The sequence below is a fragment of the Phyllobates terribilis genome, unplaced genomic scaffold (assembly GCF_046119375.1).
Source record: "Phyllobates terribilis strain yellow unplaced genomic scaffold, ASM4611937v1 Scaffold_12__6_contigs__length_324123572, whole genome shotgun sequence".
Classification (NCBI taxonomy): Eukaryota; Metazoa; Chordata; class Amphibia; order Anura; family Dendrobatidae; genus Phyllobates; species Phyllobates terribilis.
In genome coordinates this window covers 231425529-231452231 of record NW_027362772.1, presented here as the reverse complement: position 1 = coordinate 231452231, position 26703 = coordinate 231425529, and the positions used below count along the sequence as shown (strand labels likewise).

At 40.6% G+C, this 26703-nt stretch overlaps 1 protein-coding gene across 9 annotated transcripts in view; it reads right to left on the bottom strand.

Annotated features, from left to right (window-relative positions):
- Positions 1-1089: 1089 nt before the first annotated feature.
- The window catches only part of CHD5 (chromodomain helicase DNA binding protein 5), a 277373-nt gene continuing 251759 nt past the window's right edge, over positions 1090-26703 (bottom strand). For 2 of the 9 annotated variants that reach the window (XM_073656701.1, XM_073656705.1), the window contains 11 exons: positions 25343-25502; positions 24784-24860; positions 20234-20363; positions 19168-19266; positions 18660-18806; positions 17229-17337; positions 15257-15389; positions 14400-14595; positions 13477-13637; positions 8014-8128; positions 1090-1777 (listed from right to left, as the gene is read on the bottom strand). In XM_073656701.1, coding sequence (XP_073512802.1) covers positions 1662-1777; positions 8014-8128; positions 13477-13637; positions 14400-14595; positions 15257-15389; positions 17229-17337; positions 18660-18806; positions 19168-19266; positions 20234-20363; positions 24784-24860; positions 25343-25502 — 1443 coding nt within the window. In that variant the 3' untranslated portion in view covers positions 1090-1661. Of the gene's footprint in view, positions 1778-7835; positions 7889-8013; positions 8129-13476; positions 13638-14399; positions 14596-15256; positions 15390-17228; positions 17338-18659; positions 18807-19167; positions 19267-20233; positions 20364-24783; positions 24861-25342; positions 25503-26703 lie in introns of all 9 variants that reach the window. The other 7 variants (XM_073656703.1, XM_073656709.1, XM_073656706.1 and 4 more) reach the window with 6 other exon arrangements.

Sequence of the window (26703 nt, the reverse complement as noted above, 5' to 3'; positions counted from 1 at the left end):
AATTGGCATGGATCTGGTGTCACGACACTGTTGTTTGATATCCCTGCTCCCCGGATTACTTCTAATGGTGAAGACTCCGGGGCCATGTGCATTTGCTGAGCTCCTAAATCAGCCCTTATCTGTCCCCTCCCCCACCCAGGGAAGTGGGGAGACTAACAAGAGAAGACGTACAGGGATAAATAAAAAATACCAATCATACAAATATGCACTCACAAACAACAGAGTGGAACACTGGGACTTACAGGGAAGGAAAAAACAAAAAGGAGAGGATGAGGATATGCACATAGACAAATCACCAAGCAACCAGGGCTTTGGAGTTGGAGTCGGTGCCCATTTTGGTGGAGTCAGATAGACCGACTTCTAAAATATATAATAAATTGGGTACAGTAGTTCAACGCAGTTTGTGGGGAATATTTTTTCATAAGAATTTGGGAAAGTTATGAAATATCCTATAAATGTCTGTCCTATTCCTGATCTAAGGGTCTAGACTTTTAGCTGAGAAAAATGTGTCCTACCGTAAATTTATCACTTAAACATGAGCCATGTATGAGGGAGTCGGTGTCATGGAAATAGAGGAGTCGGAGTTGAAGGTTTGGTTTACCGACTCCACAGCTCTGCAAGCAACAGTCTTTAGAACAATACTCCAAACGCCTCATCAACAAACACCTCCAACTCCAGAACCAGGCAGTATAAAACGAACACTGGAAATCCCTGATTGCCAGAGGGGAGTATATATAACAGTGGGAGTGGTCAACACTGAACAGCTGAGACCTTCAAAGCAGGAAAGCTTCAGAGGCTCTCAACTGAACAGATTAACCCCTGCACAGCTAGCAGAAATCTGCACTGCTTAATATGATGGTGAAGTGCTTCTAATCAGTGAGGGAGTACGTGAAATCAGACACTGTGGTCTCCTGGCCCCCCTCTCTCGCAGTAAACCTGTGACACCTGGAGGCAAGAGTATTTGGCAGTGCTCAACATAGATTTTCCTATCTTTTATTGCTTGTTTGTAAAATATAAATTTAGACAGGTCCGATCTATAGTAACTATGTTGTTCCTTCATTGATATTTCGAAACAGACAATAAAAAGGGCAAGTGGGCGGAGTTTGTTTATTGAGTAATATGTGGACAGAAAGACGAGCACAATAGGCAGCTCTTGCTTTTGGCAAAAAAAAGAAGAAAATAATCTAGTAATACACCGGGAAACGGTTTCCAGTCCATTCTGCATCTGTGGTAGCAGTGACGGTTACTCAATGTTCCAGTCAAGAGGATGGCTGTTGCTTGGAATGGGTATAACCGTGACCAGCTAATGTCATCCGAAGAGCCAAATAAGTGCATGCAGCTCCCAAAACATAAAAAGAAACAAAAACAAGGCATAAAAGGTTTAACAAAGTGAAAAGGCTGCATAAAGGTTGGTTCCTTGATAACAAGCTGGGTTTCCTCTGATGAGAAAGAATCAGTTATAGTCCGGTATTACCCTCCAGGTGTATCTCAACTTGTAACAAGACAAACTCTTCAAGTCTTCAATAAGAAAGTGCAAAAAATGTACAAGGAAATTAAATCCTTTTTATTTTCGTTTAAACAAGAAGTTCATTGGATGGTTCTGTATTTGTAGGACACTAGAAATGTGGATATGGCTGCTCTCTTTGTTCAGGGCTGTGAACTTAGTCTTCAATAAAAATGATGTCGTGCGATCTCCCCTTCCGTTCAAAAGTGCCGCTGTCCATTAACGACTCTACGATTTTCCTGTCCGGGTAACAGAGGTGGTTTCCATTCGAAGCTGTTGGAGTAAGAATGAGAAAATCTGAAATGTATCATTGCACAATGGCTTAGGGTTTGCCAGCACGGGCATGTAAAGGAACCCTAAACCTAAAGGGTAGCTAAGGGCTAAAGATTATTTTTATTAGAATTCTCTCTTTTTCTAGGTATAACAAAAATCCTGAAATTTTGTAAATCTCACAATACACGAAGCACTCACAATAAATGATCACTCCCCATCACTTTCCAGCTTTGTAAGAAGTGTTAACCCAGGATCACACCCCTGACAATAGGGGATGGCCACAGCTCACCTCCTCCACCACCTCTCTGCAGTGTGACCTCTGCACATACCATTGAGCATGCCCACTACAATCTCCCAAAGGTTGTTTTCTGAGTTAGCTAAGAAAATAAAATTGAACAATTACAATAAAAACAATTGAAGATGTCATTTTTTTTATTTTTTTTTTTAAATCTACGTCAGGATTTAGTTTGGATAACGCAGGTCCCTTTTCTCCCTTGTCAGAACAGAACCTTCTTTACTGATTGCCCAATTTATAATCCTCTATTATTTTTACATTTCAAGCCGTGAAGCTTGGATATGAAATTTTAATATAATACAGGGATTTTAGTTAAATATTAAGTGTGTGGAAAAAAAAAAAAAGTCTTAGAAGGTCGTTCAAGGGTCATTAAGAGTCCTGATCAAAATTAGCCTTAGTCCCAGATGTGATACATGGCGCTTAATTTCTAGTAAATGACTGTGCAGAATACGATCTTATCATTTGATGAATGTGAAATTGAGTTCAGGACTTCTAAAGACTGATTGACCCTCATGGGTAAAAACAAAAGTGGCATTAATGCCAAAGGCAAATTTCATCTATTGCACTGACTGAGTGCTATGAGAGATGGGGATAATTTTTGGACTTTATTTATTAGGCTGGGCCTTACACTCTGGGGGACCACAGAAGAAATGTGTAGGGTAGGTTATGTTTCCTTTCTTTAAAAATATAAAAAAAATAAATCAGTCTCTCCTGACTTGGCATGAAAGCTGCACCCTTCACCTCCACCAACTATAAATATAATTTCTGTTAGGAGTGGTGAGATGCTCATGATCATCGTTATCTTGTAATATAAGTTATATCAACAAAATAAAATAAAAATATAATTACTCGCGAAAACTGCTGCAATCCCATTACTATGGACCGGCCAATATGGATACATACAAAAATGAGTTTAAAAAGGGAAAGTCCAGGCAATATCTTTTAATATGTGCAATGATCACAGTTGTGAAGACTTTGATTTTGGGCCATCACTGAATTCTAAAATGAGAAGACTAAAAGGGAATCTGTCAGTGGGTTTTGCTCTGTAATCTGAGTGCTGCATGATGTAGGGGCGGAGACCCTGATTCCAGCAATGCATCACTTACTGGACTGCTTGGTACAGTTTTGATAAAATTGCTGTTTTTTCCACTGTAGATGTAGCAGTGCTATGAATGCTGAGCTCTGTCTAATACTCCACCCACACCACTGATTGGCAGCTTCTTGTGTACACTGTACTTTGTCAGCCAATCAGTGGTGGGGGCGGGGTTACTCAGATTAGCTGGACTGCTTGCACATGCCACCAATCCTGCAGTGATAATCTCCTGCTGAAAAAAAACCACTGATTGTATTGAAACTTACAGCCAGATGTTGAGCAAGTGACACATCGCTGGAATCAGAGTCTCAGCCCCTACATCATGCTGCTCTCAGATTACACAGCAAAATCTGCTGAAAGATTCCCTTTAAATGGATATGCCTTTGCGATGTGTAGGGGTCTGACCTTTCGGACCCCCATCAATCCTGACTAATGCATTTTAAATTCTACCTTAAATAATTTTTAAAATAATGAATGTACGGCAACTATGAGATGACGTAAAACAAAGAGATGTGAAACTATATTACATGACCCAAAAACCATGGATAAATCTCCCCATTTTATGGCGATCCACTTTCTGTCATACAGAGATTGATATTTGGGCTTCGCAGGATTGTCCTAAAATAAAATTATCTCTATGGAAAGAGGAAAAGGGCTGAAGAATAAATTGCAATCATCACTGCTTTATTTTCCACTCTTGCGCATCAACTTTTAATGGCTTCTATAAGAATGATGCATCAGTAGTTATTGCACTAGGGCTGTGGAAAGTCTAAGTGGTCAAGAACGGGAGATAATAAATAATTCAACCTCTCAATCATCCTCCGTGCACTTACCTCCTATATTGTGGAAGTCCTGTCAATATGAATAATTTACTGCTCCGAATTAATATTGATTATGATACAACAGTGATGAAATAGCAGAAAATGGCCCTGTATGTTTATCTACAATTTTGTAATATTACCAGTGGGGGCACAACGGGACCAGAGCTGTAATACTATTAAACTTTCATAATATTGTTCTTTCAGCCCTGCAAAAATATTCAATTCTTAAGAATGAGGAAAGTAACCATGCCACTGATGATGATGATGATGATGGATACAACCGGGTATAGCTAATATTATAATTATTACACCTACTATACATTCCTTAGGTATCCATTGTTACGACCACTCATAGTGACAGTTATTAGTGGTCGTAACCATGGATATCTAAGCTACTGCAATGCCCTGCACATGGGGTAAGTGACGTACAGTGAGGGAAAAAAGTATTTCGTCAGCCACCAATTGTGCAAGTTCTCCCACTTAAAACGATGAGAGGCCTGTAATTGACATCATAGGTAGACCTCAACTATGAGAGACAAAATGAGAAAACAAATCCTGAAAAATCACATTGTCTGATTTGGAAAGAAGTTTTTTTCAAATTTTGGTGGAAAATAAGTATTTGGTCAATTACAAAAGTCCATCTCAATACTTTGTTATATATCCTTTGTTGACAATGACAGAGGTCAAACGTTTTCTGTAAGTCTTCACAAGGTTGACACACACTGTTGCTGGTATGTTGGCCCATTCCTCCATGCAGATCTCCTCTAGAGCAGTGATGTTTTGGGGCTGTCGCAGGAGAACACAGACTTTCAACTCCCTCCAAAGGTTTTCTATAGGGTTTAGATCTGGAGACTGGCAAGGCCACTCCAGGACCTTGAAATGCTTCTTACGAAGCCACTCCTTCGCTGCCCTGGCAGTGTGCTTGGGATCATTGTAATGCTGTAATGCTGAAAGACCCAGCCACGTTTCATCTTCAATGCCCTTGCTGATGGAAGGAGGTTTGCACTCAAAATCTCACGATACATGGCCCCATTCATTCTTTCATGTACACGGATCAGTCGTCCTGGTCCCTTGGCAGAGAAACAGCCCCAAAACATGATGTTGCCACCCCCATGCTTCACAGTAGGTATGGTGTTCTTTGGATGCAATTCAACATTCTTTCTCCTCCAAACACAACGAGTTGTGTTTCTACCAAACAGTTCTACTTTGGTTTCATCTGACCATATGACATTCTCCCAATACTCTTCTGGATCATCTAAATGCTCTCTAGCAAACTTCAGACGGGCCTGGACATGTAATGGCTTAAGCAGGGGGACGCGTCTGGCACTGCAAGATCTGAGTCCCTGGCGGCGTAGTGTGTTACTGATGGTAGCTTGTGTAACGTTGGTCCTAGCTCTCTGCAGGTCATGCACTAGGTCCCCCGTGTGGTTCTGGGATTTTAGCTCACCGTTTTTGAGATCATTTTGACCCCACGGGGTGAGATCTTGTGTGGAGCCCCAGATCGAGGGAGATTATCAGTGGTCTTGTATGTCTTCCATTTTCTAATTATTGCTCCCACAGTTGATTTACTCACACCAAGCTGCTTGCCTATTGCAGATTCAGTCTTCCCAGCCTGGTGCAGAGCTACAATTTTGTTTCTGGTGTCCTTCGACAGCTCTTTGGTCTTCACCATAGTGGAGTTTGGAGTGTGACTGTTTGAGGTTGTGGACAGGTGTCTTTTATACTGATAACAAGTTCAAACAGGTGCTAGTACTACAGGTAATGAGTGGAGGACAGAGGAGCCTCTTAAAGAAGAAGTTACAGGTCTGTGAGAGCCAGAAATCTCACTTGTTTGTAATTGACCAAATACTTATTTTCCACCAAAATTAAAAAAAAAAATTTCAGGATTTGTTTTCTCATTTTGTCTCATAGTTGAGGTCTACCTATGATGTCACTTACAGGCCTCTCTCATCTTTTTAAATGGGAGAACTTGCACAATTGGTGGCTGACTAAATACTTTTTTTCCCCACTGTAGTGAATCAGAAGAACTGCACTACATTTTTAATAGGGGGTATTTGCTTATATTATTATTATTTAACCCACTAATTGAACCCACTATTGAACCCACTACTTAGTCAGATAGGATCTTGGGCATGGGAATACCTCTTTAGTGGATGCAGAAAATCAGTAACATCAAAATCTCACCAAAAGCTCATCGTGGGAACATAGCCTTATGTGGGCTTCTATGCTGTACATTATGTGTGCACTATGTGGTGGTACTATGCCATCTGTATGTCTAAGTATTACTTTAGAGATATATATTGGTATGGCAGTATTATGAAAGCTGGAAAACCTGTCTTAAAATGGGGAGGTGGCGGAAACAACAACCGTTTGTCGCAATTGATGAATCAGCCAAAAACATTGTGGTTAAATTCTGTCCACAAAGCAAAAAACAAAAAGAAAAACAGGCAAGCCCATAAAAAATTGACTTCAAAATGGCAAAAATAGAATAATGAATTTGGTTCCAATAAAAAAAAGGAGCAAAGCACAAAAAAAACTAGACAAAATAAAAACAGGCGCAAAGGTAATGGTGAATCGGGTGATAGATTTTAGACTTCAGTTTTTTGCTGGATATGACCTTTTCCTAAATTCTTCAAAATAGCACACATAGTTCATGAATTTGGCGCAAAGTCAAATATGATCTTTATTTTTGTCTTGTTCCTTTTTTTTGTAACTTTTTAGTGCAAAACGTGGCGCTTTTTTTTGGCGTACATAAAATCACTCCATGGGGTTCTGGAGTACATTTGCCACAAATTTTGCAATTTTTGGGAAAGTTGCAAATGATGAATCAGATGAAAACATCTGGAGACCCTAAACTCCGTCCACAAAGGGGATTATAGCACAAAACAGGCAAACACATATTATAGACTTTAAAAAAAAAAGTCGGAAATGGAAAAATAAACATGGCACAAATGAAAAAACAACAGAAACTAGACAAAAAAAACAGCACAACAGGCACAAATGCAATAATGTAGAGGGGCTGTAATAAGGTGAAGGTTAAGCCATAAACAAGCATAAAAAAAAGAAAAGTTATCAACCTTTAGAAGCTGGAACATCTATATAAAAATTATTCTCATTTATACACCACAGGTGGGTATGTATAAGGATTGTAAATTTCATATAAAAAAAAATTCTGTGATAAAAACTCAATTTAAAACAAGCATCTGATTTGGTTTCTTATATATATCTTGAAAAATTTGTTTCCTTTTTAGTTTTGTCATTTTTGATTTTTAAATGGATTGTAACAATTCCAAAATAAGGAATGTTTACTGCATTCACACAGGCCATTTTGATATATATATTTTTTTTTTAATTAGATGATAGGAAAGCAATTAAATGGTATTATGTAGCCTTATCATTTTCAAAAGGTGTACAATAATTCTAAATTGTTCTTGAGGATTTTTTTTTAATTGATAGGGAAATATTTTTTTTACATTCTTTTCTTAAAAATTTGATGAAATAGAGTTGGGTTACGTCAAGTCATCCAAGACTGCCACCCAACCTTCCCAAAAATTCCAAGAGAAATAAGAACAAATTGATATATTAAGATGACGCAAAGCCAAAGCTCCCAACTACTCCTCCTAATATGTTTGATGGAAGCCTGACAACATACAGCTTGGATAGCGAGTGTCTGATCCGCATGCTGAAGATGTCCCATCAACATCTATGACGGGTTGTTACAACCACACATAATGGATGGCCCTTCTCCGTTTTCTCTTCAATGGAAACACCATGTGAGGTCCAGAGAAAGGCCCCGCCATTAGAGGATGACACGGATGGTATGGAGCACAGAGACACAGGTCTGCTTACCTCCTTTGGAAATGGAGACTGCCACAGAGGAAATCTCGGAAACGGCTAAAAATCTATTAATAAGAGAGAAAACATCTTGCTTGCCGAGTGTCCTCTGAGCTTACCGGCGGTCTATTAAAAGTATTCCCTTAGTACTTGTACATTTCATAAAGACAACAGGGATCAATGGTCAACCTACCGGTCACATAAGGGCCGAGGGGCATCTGGTTGTAGTTCACAATGCTGCCCGGACCAGGTCCTCGGAAATTTGGGCCAAAGTTGTTGCTGTACATCTGTGAGGATCCAAATGTTCCCTAAAAATACAGGTCAGTTATGTTACTACAGGATACAGGATAAGCATGGTCCACTCCTGGAAAACTGTTATCACAAAGACTTTCATGAAAGAGCGCCACTCTAGTCCAGAAGCTGTATCTAGTATTGCAGCTTTGTCTGATTGACTTAAAGGGGTATTCCCATCTCCAAGATCCTATCCCAATATGTAGTAGGTGAAATAAATATTAGCAAATACCTACAATTAGAAATGTAGAATAGTTTTTCTGATTCACTATGTCCCTTTCCTCATGTGCAGGTATTGTAGGACCTTAGGTATCCATGGTTACAACCACTAGCAACCAGCTGACTAACTGTCACTATATCAGTGATCGTAACCATGGATCCCTAAGGTCCTGCAATGCCTGCACATGAGGAAAGAGACATAGCGAATAAGAAAAGCTATACTACATTTCTAATTGGAGATATTTGCTAATATTATTACACCTACTACATATTGGGATAGGATCTTGGAGATGGGAATATTCCTTTAAATGAAACTAAGCTGCAATAAGAACCATTGGCCAATGATCAGGCGTGGCACTGTTTCAGGGAAAAACAAAACACAAAGCCTTTTCCCTAATATATATATATGTACATATATTTATTTGTATTAATAAAGATATATATATATATATATATATATATATATATATATATCTTTTTCCCTAAAATATATATACATGTGTCAAATATACAGTAGAGACCAAAAGTTTGGACACACCTTCTCATTTAAAGATTTTTCTGTATTTTCATGACTATAAAAATTGTATATTCACACTGAAGGCATCAAAACTATGAATTAACACATGTGGAATTATATACTTAACAAAAAAGTGTGAAACAACTGAAAATATGTCTTATATTCTAGGTTCTTCAAAGTAGCCACCTTTTGCTTTGATGACTGCTTTGCACACTCTTGGCATTCTCTTGATGAGCTTCAAGAGGTAGTCACCGGAAATGGTCTTCCAACAATCTTGAAGGAGTTCCCAGAGATGCTTAGCACTTGTTGGCCCTTTTGCCTTCACTCTGCGGTCCAGCTCACCCCAAACCATCTCGATTGGGTTCAGGTCTGGTCATCTGGCGTAGCACCCCATCACTCCCACTCTTGGTCACCTCTGCTTCTGAGGATAAGTTTATCCGAGTCACCAGCCTCAGAAATGGCAGGTTAACAGCAGCTCAGATTAGAGACCAGGTCAATGCCACACAGAGTTCTAGCAGCAGACACATCTCTTCAACAACTGTTAAGAGGAGACTTTGTGCAGCAGGCCTTCATGGTAAAATAGCTGCTAGGAAACCACTGCTAAGGACAGGCAACAAGCAGAAGAGACTTGTTTGGGCTAAAGAACACAAGGAATGGACATTAGACCAGTGGAAATCTGTGCTTTGGTCTGATGAGTCCAAATTTGAGATCTTTGGTTGCAACCACCGTGTCTTTGTGCGACACAGAAAAGGTGAAAGGATGGACTCTACATGCCTGGTTCCCATCGTGAAGCATGGAGGAGGAGGTGTGATGGTGTGGGGGTGCTTTGCTGGTGACACTGTTGGGGATTTATTCAAAATTGAAGGCATACTGAACCAGCATGGCTACCACAGCATCTTACAGCGGCATGCTATTCTATCCGGTTTGCGTTTAGTTGGACCATCATTTATTTTTCAACAGGACAATGACCCCAAACACACCTCCAGGCTGTGTAAGGGCTATTTGACTAAGAAGGAGAGTGATGGGGTGCTACACCAGATGACCTGCCCTCCACAGTCACCAGACCTGAACCCAATCGAGATGGTTTGGGGTGAGCAGGACCGCAGAGTGAAGGCAAAAGGGCCAACAAGTGCTAAGCATCTCTGGGAACTCCTTCAAGATTGTCGGAAGACCATTTCCGGTGACTTCCTCTTGAAGCTCATCAAGAGAACGCCAAGAGTGTGCAAAGCAGTCATCAAAGCAAAAGGTGGCTACTTCGAAGAACCTAGAATATAAGACATATTTTCAGTTGTTTCACACTTTTTTGTTAAGTATATAATTCCACATGTGTTAATTCATAGTTTTGATGCCTTCAGTGTAAATGTACAATTTTCATAGTGATGAAAATACAGAAAAATCTTTAAATGAGGTGTGTCCAAACTTTTGGTCTGTACTGTATATATACAGTTATATGAAACAGGAGAACAACTTGCAAGTGGCCACTTTAAGTAGCTTTTCTCATGATTGCATACACCTGGCTATGAAGTTCAAAGCTCAATGAGGTTACAAAACCAAAAAAAGGGCTTTAGTAAGTCAGTAAAAAGTAGGTAGGAGTATTTAAAACAAGAAAATGATAAGGGTGCCCATACTTATGCACCTGTCAAATTTTGTTTGAATGCAGATTGCACATTTTCTGTTAGTACAATAAACCTCATTTCAAGGCAGAAACATTACTGTGTCCAACAGTTATTACATATATCAAACTGAAATAGCTGTTGCAAAAATACCAATTTTTATAAAACATTAAGCTTAATATTAATAGGGGTGCCCAAACTTTTTCATATATACACACTGCTCAAAAAATAAAGGGAACACTCAAATCACACATCCTAGATCTGAATGAATGAAATATTCTCATTGAATACTTTATTCTATACAAAGTTGAATGTGCTGACAACAAAATCACACAAAAATCATCAATGGAAATCTAATTTATTAACCAATGGAGGCCTGGATTTGGAGTCACCCCCAAAATTAAAGTGGAAAAACACACTACAGGCTGATCCAACTTTGATGTAATGTCCTTAAAACAAGTCAAAATGAGGCTCAGTATTGTGTGTGGCCCCCACGTGCCTGTATGACCTCCCTACAACGCCTGGGCATGCTCCTGATGAGGTTGCGGGTGGTCTCCTGTGGGATCTCCTCCCAGACCTGGACTAAAGCATCCGCCAACTCCTGGACAGTCTGTGGTGCAATGTGGCATTGGTGGATGGAGCGAGACATGATGTCCCAGATGTGCTCAATCGGATTCAGGTCTGGGGAAAGGGCGGGCCAGTCCATAGCTTCAATGCCTTCATCTTGCAGGAACTGCTGACACTCCAGCCACATGAGGTCTGGCATTGTCCTGCATTAGGAGGAACCCAGGGCCAACCGCACCAGCATATGGGCTCACAAGGGGTCTGAGGATCTCATCTCGGTACCTAATGGCAGCCAGGCTACCTCTGGCGAGCACATAGAGGGCTGTGCGGCCCTCCAAAGAAATGCCACCCCACACCATTACTGACCCACTGCCAAACCGGTCATGCTGAAGGATGCTGCACGCAGCAGATTTGCTCTCCACGGCGTCTCCAGACTCTGTCACGTCTGTCACATGAGCTCAGTGTGAACCTGCTTTCATCTGTGAAGAGCACAGGGCGCCAGTGGCGACTTTGCCTATCCTGGTGTTCAGTGGCAAATGTCAAGCGTCCTGCACGGTGTTGGGCTGTGAGCACAACCGCCATCTGTGGACGTCGGACCCTCATACCACCCTCATGGAGTCGGTTTCTAACCGTTTGTGCAGACATATGCACATTTGTGGCCTGCTGGAGTTCATTTTGCAGGGCTCTGGCAGTTCTCCTCCTGTTCTTCCTTGCACAAAGGCTGAGGTAGCAGTCCTGCTGCTGGGTTGTTGCCCTCCTACGGCCCCCTCCACGTCTCCTGGTGTACTGGCCTGTCTCCTGGTAGCGCCTCCAGCCTCTGGACACTACGCTGACAGACACCACAAACCTTCTTGCCACAGCTCGCATTGATGTGCCACCTTGGATGAGCTGCACTACCTGAGCAACTTCTGTGGGTTGTAGAATAAGTCTCATGCTACCACGAGTGTGAAAGCACAACCAACATTCAAAAGTGACCAAAACATCAGCCGGAAAGCATTGGTACTGAGATCAGGTCAGTGGTCCCCACCTGCAGAACCACTCCTTTATTGAGTGTGTCTTGATAATTGCCAATAATTTCCATCAATTTTCTATTCCATTTGCACAACAGCATGTGAAATTGATTGTCAATCAGTGTTGCTTCCTAAGTGGACAGTTTGATTTCACAGAAGTTTGATCTACTTGGAGTTATATTCTGTTGTTTAAGTGTTCCCTTTATTTTTTTGAGCAGAGTATATATATATATATATATATATATATATATATATATTTGTATTAATAAAGTTATATATACATATATGTTATATTTTTTTTAATTTGGTTTGCATTTTTCTTTTTATTGGTGTTTCTTATAGTTATGTTTTATGGCCCTGCTACATGGATTGTGGCTTTAGGACTGTTAATGTGTATGTGGGCCTTAAGAAGCAGCCAGGCACCTCTGACAGTGGCTTATCTCCCTTGAGAAAATAAGGATTGGACATGTTAAAATCAAATTGCCTGATCCTTCCCTTCTCCAACATCTGCTGCTGGGGGAGTGTTGAGAGACCCCAATTCATCAAGACCGGCGATTTTCTCACCGGTCTTGATGAAGGTGTGTGTAGGAGTCAGACACTCCTGATTCATTAATAGGTGCACTCCACACCAGAAATCTTATTCTAGTCTGTGACTGGAGTAAGATTTCTGGCATAAGGAACATAATAGCTCTTCATGAATTAGATGAGCTGTGGCATCATGATGCTGTCCCGCCCAGCTCTACCCGTGTGTTAAGGTTTGATTTTTATTTATTTTTTTAGAATTTTGTATAATCATTTTTCCTGGTGTCCTATAGAGATGCATATGGAGAAAACACTAGAAAAAATGCCAAAGTATGCTGCAAATTGAAAAAAATAAATAAAGACACTGATTACCACTCTGCTACTAAACACAACAAAGAAAAAAAACAGAGTACAATGTTTTGCTATAGCAAAGATTAAATTCAGACGTTGCGGATTCCACACCGAACAACTAGAACAATTTTCAAAAACCTCACATGTACCTGAAAAAATCAGCACAAAACAGCAAGCATTCTGCAGGTGTTAAAATACTGCAATAGGGGGGGTATTTTGGGCCCCCTAGTTTAATTGACACCCCCTAGAGTGGGACTTGGGCACCCCCAAGTCTAATTGATACCCCCTAGAATGCAAATTGGCAGCTAAGCTCTTTCCAGACACTGAACCAGCAGAGGGCTGCTAGGTGATGTGAGCTCAGAGCTAGGAGGACGCCCGCAGAATTCTGAAAGCAGTCATGTATGAGAAAGGAGTACGATCTAATGAGGGATTGGAGCTCATAACGTAAAGCATTTGATGCATCTTTTATGGAAAAATGGATTTGACTGGTCACCGGTGCGAAACGCGCACTTTCTCATTTCAATATAGAGCAAGATAAATGATGAATAATAAACCCCGGATCACCTAACCTGGACTGTGGTGTCACCTCCGCGGTTGGTCAACCTGCTAAGTATACTGCGTTCAGACATCTGTAGCCGAGAAGCCACGGGCGGTATCCTAGACAGCATGGAAGGCAACCGCGTCACATCAGCTTTCATGTCACTTAACAGCTCCTCTAATTGGTTCAGAACTGCAAGACACAGGGTGTATAGATATGAAAACTGGCGCAAAGGAAACCAGTGGAATTAGCCAGAGCAGGCAGTCACATCTGTCATACATTGGGAAGAAAGGTTCGAAAATATATATATATATAAAAAAAAAGCGTTTGCAGTCAATGGATGGATTTCTTTTTATTTTAAAGCACAAGAAGAATGTTTCCATTCAGCGGTAGCAAAAATGGATCTTAAGAAAAGGTGAAGATTATAATAGGAAAGGGCATCAGCTTTATTCTGCAGGGTGCAAGACATTCATAGAAATCACTGGATGCCCAGTGTTAATATCTGATCATACAGGGGTCCAAGACAACCCATGTGCGGCCACTCATTAAAAGCAGTAAATGTACTGGTAGGACTACAACGACTGCGTCTGTAGTGTATTCTCACAAAGTTGGGATGATCCATTAAGACATTTTTATATGGATCGTATGCACCCAAGTCCTGGTTAAAGTAAGATGATGGCCAGGACCTGAGTCTGACATTATGGATTACTCATTATATTCTAAACATTTTTGTAGCCCCAGACTAAGCCTGGTTTCACATATCTGACATTCATAGTCTGATTATGGACCGCGATCTCCGGACACAATCTCAGCAGCCTCAATAAATGAGACTGTTGAGTTTGGGTAGGAGACCTGCAAGCATGAATGTTGTACATGTAAAACCAGCCTAAGGCATGGAAAATTATCAACTGTGGCAACCAGTAGGCAGTAATGGGCTAGATATTGGCCACCAACCTTTGTGTAGTACAGCATTAGCAGGCTTGTTCCCTGCCAGGGACTCTTTGGAGAGATGCTGATGGCTCTCAGCAAGGCACTCCACTTCGGCCAGCCGGGCGTTGAGTGCCATGGCTGGGTGGTTTGTATCCTGGGTCATATTTAAATATGCTGCTCTTCGAAGCTGCTCTTCAATGACTAATGCTTGTTCCAGCAACTGGGAATAAAGGCACGATTGTTATAAAGTTATCCAAATACCATAATGTAGAAATCCGAGCACCTGGAAACATGGATGCTTTCTTCTACAACCACATGGGCTGCTTTCTTCTACAACCACATGGGCTGCTTCCTTCTAAAACCGCATGGGCTGCTTTCTTCTACAACCACATGGGCTATTTCTGGTATTGTAGGCACATCCATTTGACATATCTGATGATGATCCAACCAGAGGACAAACTCAGCTCTGCTATATCTATCTACAAATCATCATTTTAAAGGGAACCTCTCACTAGATTCATGCTTCCCAAACCATGGGCGTCATGAATTAGAGCCTGGCTGCACGACTGCTCCTACGTTTCAAAGAAAACATAGTCTGAAGAGCCGGCCAGCGATTTAGAGAGAGACATGACAAGTTTGGTGCTGCCCCTGCCTGATTTCTACCTGTAGTTGATTGCCATGTACATAGGGAGAGACCTGTCAATCAATTGGAGCGGCGCTGGGAGAATCTTCAAACTACGTTTTCTCTGAAATGCCAATAATACAGCCAGGCTCGGATTCCAGCTGCTTGAATCTAATGACAGGTTTATTGTAAATCTTACATTATTTTTTAAAGCCATGGAATAAATCACGCAATAATCCATCTGTGTTATTGCAAATACCTTAAATCTCCGGGCAAGGAATTTATTCTTCATTTCCAAGTAGTTTCCTTTGTGGACCTCTGACTTAAAAGGCTCATTCAGAATTAAATATCGTGGGTCATTCTGGATGTCTTGCCAGCGAGCATATCCGTGTCTGGGGGGGGTTCAAAAATTAAGGAGCGAAGACTGGAGAAGGATCATTAGAAAGTTATATAGCGACAAGAGGGATGAGAACCTGAATGCAAAGACGGCACTAATTAGGAGGAGAGCGAATGTATAGATATAAATAGGTGTCACCTCCCGAGGAGACATAACCTTTCATTAGCATTAAATAAAGAGCAGGTTGTGCACACATGGCGGGCGACACATGAAGCACAGAAATAAGGCAGCAGTGCAGCGGCAGAAACATGTATCACACTGACAATGCTGGAAAGGTCATAATCATTGTACTCCACTGGGGTGGCTAAGTAAAATGCCAATGCCACGAGGCATCACAGCTATCGACAAGAGTGTAAGAAAGAAAACCACCTATGGTCCTGCTCTGCTGCATCACGTGGCCACATTAGCTGCTGCGTGAATGTGGCGGATGCCGCCCTGTGAACCCGCTCAGCCAATCTGCTAAGCAACAGCAGCACTCCTTGCAACTTACTCCTATCAACCAAGGAATTATTACACGAGTATTTGGTGTGATTTTTTTCCGCTGTGTATTTTCGTGCGCTAAAAACACGCAGCGTATTACAGTTCCAGCAAAGTGGATAAGATTGATATAAATTTCTCTTCCAGTGGGTTTTTTTTACGCTGCGGAAACGGACATGTGGTGTGTTTTAAAAATCCGCAGCACGTCAAGTTCTCTTGCGGTAAATATACGTTTTATTTATGGATTTTAACCATAGACTTGAATGAGATATAAAAAATAGTATATGTGGTTTCATTTAGTTTCCGCAGCGGTAACGCAATACAAACGTGTGAAATCCGCACATGATTTGATCAATGAGGTGTTATCAAATGTAAGAAACAAAACAAAGCAATGTTATTTAAAACATGAAATATCAAAAGGAGACAAAAGCCGCAGCTTAAAAAACATGGTAAGACGCATGTAAAAAAAATTGAACTAAAAAGAAAGAAAAACTAACATAGCTAATTAGTGCAGAAAAGCTGCAACATCAAAAAGCATTAAATACTCATCATAGGAACTTAGCATAAGAGATGACAGGAAAGAAAGCAGCACCAAAGGGTTTGAGCCCTTTAATCAGTGCAGCACTCTGGTCTCTGACTCAGTGTAGGGCACTAGGTCAGGTGACCCGTCTTTATGACGCTGAATGGCTGATAGGCCTACATATGGGAGGGGTATATGAGGATGGCACTGCCACCTCCTGGTCACTTTGGGAGTTTGTTTCATAGGACTATTAATGAGATCAACGATAACAGGACATCAGCCATATATTGTAATGTATATGTGCCTGACCCAGGTTCACGTTAAAAGGGTTTTCTGGGACTTTAAGATTGATGGCCTATCCTTAGGTTAGGTCATCAGTGTCTGATCGCTGGGGTTGCTCCTGGTGTTGGCCGAAACTGCTCAGTTACAGAGCTGCAGAGCACAGCTCCATCTACAGGACAGTGGCCACGGCCGGGTACTGCACATCCTCCTCCTATTGATTTGAATAGGTGGCGGATTTGCAATATTCAGCCATGGCCAATCTACAGTAGACAGTTCTGTGTAGTGCAATTCTGTAATTTTGGGCAGTTCTGGCCCCCGCCGACACCGGGAGCATCTGAGGGGGGAGTGTCAGGTGTCGGACCCCCACAGATCAGATATTGATGGCCATCAATGTTAAAGTCCCGGAAAACCTCTTTAATCTTTATTTTCATGTGACGTGTTTCTGTAGGTTTTGCCACGCACATATGTAACAATTGTGATATATGTGTAAAAACCTAATCAAGCCTTCCCTTTATCTAACAATAAGATAGAGTGTAACGTCACAGAGAAGGATACGTCACAATTCCGGCGAGTAACCAGTAATCGTGTCGCCTGTGCCAGATGTCGTAGATTTTGCCAGAAGTGACGGCAGCTCTTTCTTCATTTTGCCATAATGTGTGAAGCTCTAAAATAGATAAAAAACACAAATAACAATAATAAACCACATGAAAACCCCCCACACCTGAGATAATACATATTGCACTGTGTGGGGATCCTATGTGTATAATAATCTTCACTAATCGCTGGCCTAAGTGACATCATCAGAAACATTTGAGACCATAGAAAGGTTCGCAAACACACGTGGAAGCAAAAGAAAAATCTATGAACAAAATTGGCAATTTTAAACTACCAGTATTTCATTAGCTGATTAATTGGAGACTGAATGGAGTCTGTCTCTGATCACTCACATCTTTAGCACAAGAATGAATTGATCAAAGGTAACTTTTCTATGCTTGTTCTCTGCCCAATATTCCTCCTGCAGTCCTGCCAGGTCTGAGAGCAGAGAGCTACTCCACAAACCTAACAGCTTATGCCCCACTTCCAAAACGGGCGAGCTGGACTTTAGCATTTCCACTGGATCCATTTGGATGAGAAGTGTTTCATATCTATAACAAAGTGACGAGTTGGTTTCGCAGGACAAAGCCGGCCATACACATTAGATGGCTGTCCATCAAACCATGGTAAGGCGAATCGTTCAGTAGGTAGTCATCTTAGCCGTCTGTCCCATACACAGGAGTATTCGGTCGGCCGAGCACTCCTGTGCTATCTATGAGAAAGCCACCGGCAGATATGTCTGGTCGCAGCTTATCTTCGGGAGAATGAAGTGATCAGCAGTGAGAAATCGGACATGCCGATGGACATCTCCCTCCGACAATCAGTTGTCTGGTGCCCCCCCCATACACTTTAGAGTGTTGGCCAAACCCGTTGATATCGGTGGGTTCGGCCAACATTAATCTACTGATTGTGGGGAAGCTTTAATGTGTTCTCCTCCTGAATAAGTCAGCGAAACAGGAACCAATATGTCTGCACTGTGGCTACCCCGTTTTCACTGACTTAACTTTAGGTAGGTGTGCCAGGTTTTATGAAGTTAGTTGGTAAATATTTGCTTCTCTTATAATGAATGTACATTCTCTTTATTAATCCATTGGATATTTGCTAACTCAATCGCCCATGTAAAGTCTACAGCTATAAGCATCGCATTACACCCACCTGGTACTGGGATATATCTGTATATACGTCTCATAAAGACAGTTTACATAAGTGTGCCTTAATGTTGGTACTATTTATACGAGATACTGTAAACTGCACACATTATTTTAGTATATGTCTGTCTTATGGACTATGTGTTTCTTAAGCTTCTTAATCGAATAAAAAAAAGAAAAGTAATGTTATCAATATTCCGGATAACTGCCCTCACGGTGTAACAATAAGCAATGAGGTTAATACCTGTAAAACCACCATCTGCAATATTAAACATAAATTTATATTTTGCGCTATCTTCTCGTTTCCCTTCCTCTTCTTCTTGTTTTATACCGTTGTCTCCATTCTGCTGATTCACAATTTCCTCCTTGTCGTCTGGTTTGTTCTCCTCCTCTGCACAAAGAAACAATGATCCGTGACTAAAATGGCAACGTTTGATTAAAAATCTCCTATCTGGTGTATACAGCTCCTATGCAGAGCTATGCATCTCCATGGTTACATAGTTATGTTCCTTTACGTCTACTTAATAACCTAACAACAATACGAGAGGAGAACGGAAGGATGAAAGGAAGTAAAACATGATGGGATCAGACTACATACAGAAGGTAGCTGTAGTCTGTAACCATGGAGACACATAGGCCTACATGGAAGCTGTATACACAAAACACTAATTTGCTGAACTGACGCCACTAGTAGCTATTTCTTGAAGAATACAACATTGAAAATGAAGTCAGAGTTAAAGACATTTCCGTACCATCAGCTGTACCTGATTTTGGTTCCTTGTCTTCTACTTTGTTTGGTGCATTGTTTAGTCCGGTTTTGTCTGTGTTTTTTTCTTCCTGAATTACTTCTGCTATCAAATACAAAACTTATATCCATTATTATTATTATTATAATACTTCCCCGATGATAAATTTCAATGAAAATTTATATATAGGATTCAGATATTTTACTTTCTTTAGGAATATTTAACCATTTTTTAAGCGCATTAACATGGTGTATTCCTTATTTATAATCCTTTTAAAGGGACATACTTCTCATAGGTTGATATCGTTTTTCCATCTTATTAAGTGATAGGATATCACCAGGGTATTCGATTGCTCAATGATCAGTGGTTGTCCGACCTCTGGGACCCCCACCAATTCCGGAAATAAAAAGGATAGTGCTACCTTTCTTTCCAATTTTTCCCTGTAGGGGAGCGCAGGCTGTACAGGGAGCTGCAGCTCACCCCATTTACTTTACTGGGACGCAGTTCCCTTTATAACAGGGGTCAAAGCACTGCTGTGCATTGCAGGGAAATATCAGTAAAGGGGGCATGTATATCGGTACACTGACGCCATGGCCTCTTCATTCTCACCATAGGTTCCAGTGGTGGAACATCCACTATTCTTAAAGTGGTGGCCAACATTTTATGAAGATGAAAAACGGGGGACCAGAAAAAATTAATTTGTATATTGGGACTCAACAATGAGGTAAAGACAATTATTCTCAGAAGAGTGACGCCAACTCCTCCAGAAGGAAACCTTTAAGTAGTTTCCCTGTAAGTCAATGTCTGATGTTTCACTAGGAATATCAACCAATTTAGAGACACCAATCTGTAGATATCACTGTTTTGGAGATTTTGCCCCTCAACAACACAGAGTAAGATTTGGGTTGCTAGGAGGAGAGACCTTCCTCTTAAAACTCCTTACAGTAACTTTCAAGACCTCTCAGTGGAAGAGGTCAACCCATCAAAAACCCATCGATAAACCTCACCCAAAAACAAGACAGGACGCTGAAGAATGAAGATGTAGAATGTGATGGAGAACACAAGCATTTACCTTTGGGACTTGTGTTTACCACCATTTCTTTCTCATCTTCTTCCTCTGCAGATTCCTTTTTTTGCTTTTCTTTCAATTCTTGACATTCTGTATTTTCCTCAACATCTTCCTTTTCCAGTTTAGTTGAAGGCTACAAGTAAAATCATCTTTAGTGAATCTTTATAACTATAATGCCAGGCTTTTCGAACCAGTACAGTTCTGATTGGTGCCAGTTTTCCCATTTTCAAATCCAGTTTAAATTTTTTCACATTTCAATTTTTCAAATTAACAAACCAATTATAAAATACAGATTTTTGGCTTTTTATAGGGGAATCTGTCAGTAAAATCAGCCCAAACCACATATATGGTCTTGCAGGTCTTTGAAATGTAAGTCTATCAATACTTTTATATCTTCTATCTGTTGCTGCATTCCGAGAAATTAACCTTTTCATTCATATGCAAATGATGCACAAAGGGCTTTGGGAGGAAACAAGCACTTAAGGAGCCTCTGTCTCCAGAGCTTGTTTTCCTGCTGAGCACTGGCCTCTTTAGCTTGATTTAACTGTCTTTGTAACTTCAGGTGTCAGGCAAGGAAACCAAAGACAGTGCGCTATCAATCAAGCTTAAGAGGTTGGTGCTTGGCAGTGAAACAAGCTCTGGAGCCAGAGGCTCTTGGTGTGCTCTGTTATACCCAGATCACTTAATACCTGATTTACCTAAGAATGAAAATGCTAATTTATCAGGAATGCAGCAACAGATAGAAGATATAAAGGAGTCGATGGATTTATATTTCAAAGACCTACATGCCCATATATGCAGTTTGGAGGTGTGGAATGGGGTGTTGATCTGATTGACAGATTCCCTGCAGTATTTAGGGTTATAATTTCACCATATACAGTCATGGCCGAAAGTGTTGGCGCCCTTGAAATTGTTCCAGAAAATGAAGTATTTCTCCCAGAAAATTATTGCAATTACATGTTTTGTTCTGCATGTTTATTTCCTGTGTGAGTATTGGAATAGCAAAAAAACAACAGAGAAAAAAAGGCAAATTTGACATAATTTCACACAAAATCCCAAAAATGGGAGGGGACACTAAATTGTTGGCACCTTTTCAAAATTGTGGGTAAACAACTTTGTTTCAAGCATGTGATGCTCATTCAAACTCACCTGTGGCAAGTAACAGGTGTGGGCAATATGAAAATCACATCTGAAACCAGATAAAAAAGGGAGAAGTTGATTCAATCTTTGCATTGTGTGTCTGTGTGTAAGAATGGAGAACAGAACTGTCTGAGGACTTGAGAACCAAAATTGTTGAACAATATCAACAATCTCAAGGTTACAAGTCTATCTCTAGAGATCTTGATGTTCCTTTGTCCAAGGTGCGCAACATAATCAAGAAGTTTACAACCCATGGCACTGTAGCTAATCTCCCAGAGAAAAATTGATGAAAGATTGCAATGCAGGGTAGTCCGGATGGTGGATAAGCAGCCCCAATCAATTTCCAGAGAAATTCAAGCTGTCATACAGGTTCAGGGTGCAACAGTGTCAGCGAGAACTATCCCTTGACATTTGAATGAAGTCAAACGCTATGGCAGGAGGACCGGTCTGCTGACACAGAGACATAAAAAGCTAGACTGCAGTTTGCCAAAATGTACATAAGCCAAAATCCTTCTGGGAAAGTGTCTTGTGGACAGATGAGACTAAAATAGAGCTTTTTTTTTTAAAGTACATCATTCTACTGTTTACCAAAAACGTAATGAGGCCTACAAAGGGAAGAACACAGTACCTACAGTTAAATATGGTGGAGGTTCAAAGATGTTTTGGGGTTGTTTTGCTTCCTCTGGCACTTGGTACCTTGACTGAGTGCAAGGCATTGTGAAATCTGAAGATTACCAAAGGGTTTTGGGTCGCAATGTAGCCCTGTGTCAGAAAGTTGGGTTTGCGTTCTAGATTATGGGTCTTCCAGCAGGACAATGACCCCACACATACTTCAAGAAGGATCCAGAAATGAATAGAAACAAAGCGTTGGAGAGTTCTGAAGTGGTCAGCAATGAGTCTGGATCTAAATACCATTAAACAACTGGAAATATCGTAAAATTGCTGTTGGGAGAAGATGCCTTCACATATGAGAGACCTGGAGCAGTTTGCAAAAGAAGAGTGGTCCAAAACTCCAGTTGAGAGGTGTAAAAAGCTTTTTTGATGGTTACAGGAAGTGATTGATTTCAGTTATTTATTCCAAAGGGTATGCAACCAAATATTTAGTTGAGGGTTCTAACAATTTTGTCTGACCCACTTTTGGGGTTCTGTGTGAAATTATGTCCAATTTGCCTTTTTGCTCTCTTTTTTGTGTTGTTCCAATACACACAAAGGAAATAAACATGTGTATTACAAAACGTGTAATTGCAATAATTTTCTGGGAGAAATATTTCATTTTCTTAAATAATTTCAAGGGTGCCAACACTTTCGGCCATGACTTTCTGTAGAATCTGCTGGTTTTTAACAAAGGATTCTAACTTAATTACAATTGAAATTTCAGTTTTCTTACTCCACTGAAATGGATGAGAATACAAAAGTGCAGAAAGCAAAACAAGCTCTATAAAACCACAGGAGAAAAATATTGCAATTTATGGACGAGGATTCATGCATCCAGCTAATGTAATTTATTTACAAAGTGATACCCCATCAAATCATTAACCAGAAAGAGATGCAACCGTAAATGGATAAATCACATTATCAGATAACTTTACAAACAAAATCTTATTTCTGCATCCCTGGGGATATGGACAAATGGCTTTCAAAAGACTCTCTGGAAGGAATGGATTTTTTATTTTATTTTATATACAGTACAGACCAAAAGTTTGGACACACCTTCTCATTTAAAGATTTTTCTGTATTTTCATGACTATGAAAATTGTACATTCACACTGAAGGCATCAAAACTATGAATTAACACATGTGGAATTATATACTTAACAAAAAAGTGTGAAACAACTGAAAATATGTCTTATATTCTAGATTCTTCAAAGTAGCCACCTTTTGCTTTGATGACTGCTTTGCACACTCCTGGCATTCTCTCGATGAGCTTCAAGAGGTAGTCACCGGAAATTGTCTTCCAACAATCTTGAAGGAGTTCCCAGAGATGCTTAGCACTTGTTGGCCCTTTTGCCTTCACTCTGCTGTCAAGCTCACCCCAAACCATCTCGATTGGGTTCAGGTCTGGTGACTGTGGAGGCCAGGTCATCTGGCATAGCACCCCATCACTCTCCTTCTTGGTCAAATAGCCCTTACACAGCCTGGAGGTGTGTTTGGGGTCATTGTCTTGTTGAAAAATAAAAGATGGTCCAACTAAACGCAAACCGGATGGAATAGCATGCCGCTGCAAGATGCTGTGGTAGCTATGCTGGTTCAGTATGCCTTCAATTTTTAATAAATCCCCAACAGTGTCACCAGCAAAGCCCCCCCACACCATCACACCTCCTTCTCCATGCTTCACGGTGGGAACCAGGCATGTAGAGTCCATCCGTTCACCTTTTCTGCGTCGCACAAAGACACGGTGGTTGGAACCAAAGATCTCAAATTTGGACTCATCAGACCAAAGCACAGATTTCCACTGGTCTAATGTCCATTCCTTGTGTTCTTTAGCCCAAACAAGTCTCTTCTGCTTGTTGTCTGTCCTTAGCAGTGGTTTCCTAGCAGCTATTTTACCATGAAGGCCTGCTGCACAAAGTCTCCTCTTAACAGTTGTTGAAGAGATGTCTCTGCTGCTAGAACTCTGTGTGGCATTGACCCGGTCTCTAATCTGAGCTGCTGTTAACCTGCGATTTCTGAGGCTGGTGACTCGGATAAACTTATCCTCAGAAGCAGAGGTGGCTCTTGGTCTTCCTTTCCTGGGGCGGTCCTCATGTGAGCCAGTTTCTTTGTAGCGCTTGATGGTTTTTGCAACTGCACTTGGGGACACTTTCAAAGTTTTCCCAATTTTTCGCAATGACTGACCTTCATTTCTTAAAGTAATGATGGCCACTCATTTTTCCTTACTTAGCTGCTTTTTTCTTGCCATAATACAAATTCTAACAGTCTATTCAGTAGGACTATCAGCTGTGTTTCCACCAGACTTCTGCACAACACAACTGATGGTCCCAACCCCATTTATAAGGCAAGAAATCCCACTTATTAAACCTGACAGGGCACACATGTGAAGTGAAAACCATTTCCGGTGACTACCTCTTGAAGCTCATCAAGAGAATGCCAAGAGTGTGCAAAGCAGTCATCAAAGCAAAAAGTAGCTACTTTGAAGAATCTAGAATATAAGACAAATTTCAAGTTGTTTAACACTTTTTTGTTAAGCATATAATTCCACATGTGTTAATTCATAATTTTGATGCCTTCAGTGTGAATGTACAATTTTCATAGTCATGAAAATACAGAAAAATCTTTAAATGAGAAGGTGTGTCCAAACTTTTGGTCTGTACTGTATAACATACATAATTTTATGTATTTTACCTCCATAACATGATGTGCATAAAATGAAAAGAGACTGGAAATACTAAAAAATAAAATGTGCATAATTTAACCTGAATTTCCAAAAGCTTGGTCTTCTGCTCCACAGGCTCCATCTCCTCGGACAATGTACTCTGTGTTTCTACTTTTTCTAAAAAAGAAAATCAGGATTTCTATAGGTGATCCCTTCCATTACATGTAATTACGTGCACTGCACAAGATGGGTATATTGCATTGAATCGCACTGGTAATGTATTGTGGATGAAGATTGTATAGGAAAGTGAATGACGCTAGAACAGGCAAAGTATTATCCATGAAAAGGAAATAGTCAATGTGTTGTGGTTCATGAATGAAGATGGAACAGGTCATAAATAATAAGTAAAGATACAATAGTCAATGCAATGTGAATGGATTTGGAATAGGGGATATATGTGCAAACCCTGGTTTCTATTCTTCAGCACTTATCGTCCTCCATGTGGTTTTTGTAGGAAACTTAGATGGTTTAAGGAGGTACCATATGAGTTGGATGGTATAAGCAATCACTCTTGGGACGGTGCCCGAAAATATGGAGGGTATGGGTCTACAAGGGTCACTTATACTGAATAAACAGTAGTCTTCTTTATTATAAAGTACCTGGCACGGGGGCTATTCCTGATGGCATGGGCGCTGGACTCGCTGGCACTGGTGTGGTGGGATCTGATGAAACAACGTCAAAGGATTTCTTGATCTCTGCACCCTCGGGAATCATATCCGGAGTACTGTACTTGCCATTGACTTGTTCAAACTCCTGAACCTGAATACAGAAAAAAAAATCATAAGGATTAAAGAATAGAAAAGCCAAACTGCCCAGCCATGACCGTTTCCCTCTTGTAGGGCCAGTTACTGGTCTATGTTCTACAATATGCCATGCTGTTATGATTGCAGAGGATAATGTGAATATTCACATATTCACTCACAAGGATGGCCATAAATATCAGGTTTGTATTACATAAGTAATTTAGCTTTGGGTAAGGCCCCAGTACACCTTAGATAATGGTTGGCTGAACGATGGTTTGTCCGATTGCTCGGTCGGCAGCTATTTCAACTGTCTCTTCCATAAACAGCTCCTGTGTTCTCGATTAGAACGCCCCTGCAACCCTGCCGGCTTATCTCTAAAAGGACAAAAGGATCGGCAGTCCGGAATCAGACATGCCAGATCCTTACCTCCCCTGACATCATCTGTTGGGGGCTTCTATACACATTAGACTATCTGCTGAACCCAACGAAATTGGCAGGTTTGGCTGACGTTAGTCTAGTTTGTAAAGAGGCCTAAATGCTAATTCAACGAAGAAGACAAAAAGAATGCACCCAGCTTAGAAATACACATAAATGATCTGCCTGATTTCTGTCTTGTCAATCTGTGGAATCAGTCACGATCAGTAGGTCAATTGTCAAACCGCTAAGAGAAAACATTTTGGAAATGTACAGTAGTGTTCAAAATAATAGCCGTGTGTTCAAAAACATGAGATAAGCACAACATCTTTATACTAGTTTTTATTTCCAGCATTGGGAACATTGTACACTGTTTTCTAATTCAAAACAAGAGAAATGTATATAATTTTAACTACTTTACAGAAAATAACAAAAAATGAACATTGGGCTGTTCTAAAAAAGCAGTGTGTGCATTTGTCTTTACAAACTCACAATATCTTTTTTTTTAGGATTTAGCATTCGTGTGAATCACTAACCTAATATTTAGTTGTTGTATACCCACAGTTTTTTAGAACTGCTTCACATCTATGTTGCATAGAGTCAACCAACTTTTGGCACCTGTCACCTGTTATTCCAGCCCAGGATGCTTTGACTACATCCCACAATTTTTTGGCATTTGTTGGTTTTGCCTCAGAAACGGTATTTTTGATGTTACCCCACAAGTGTTCTGTTACGCTCACGCATGGGCTGACTGGTGTGAGCGTGGTTTGTGGTCCCACTGGGCCACGAACCGAGGAGTGCCT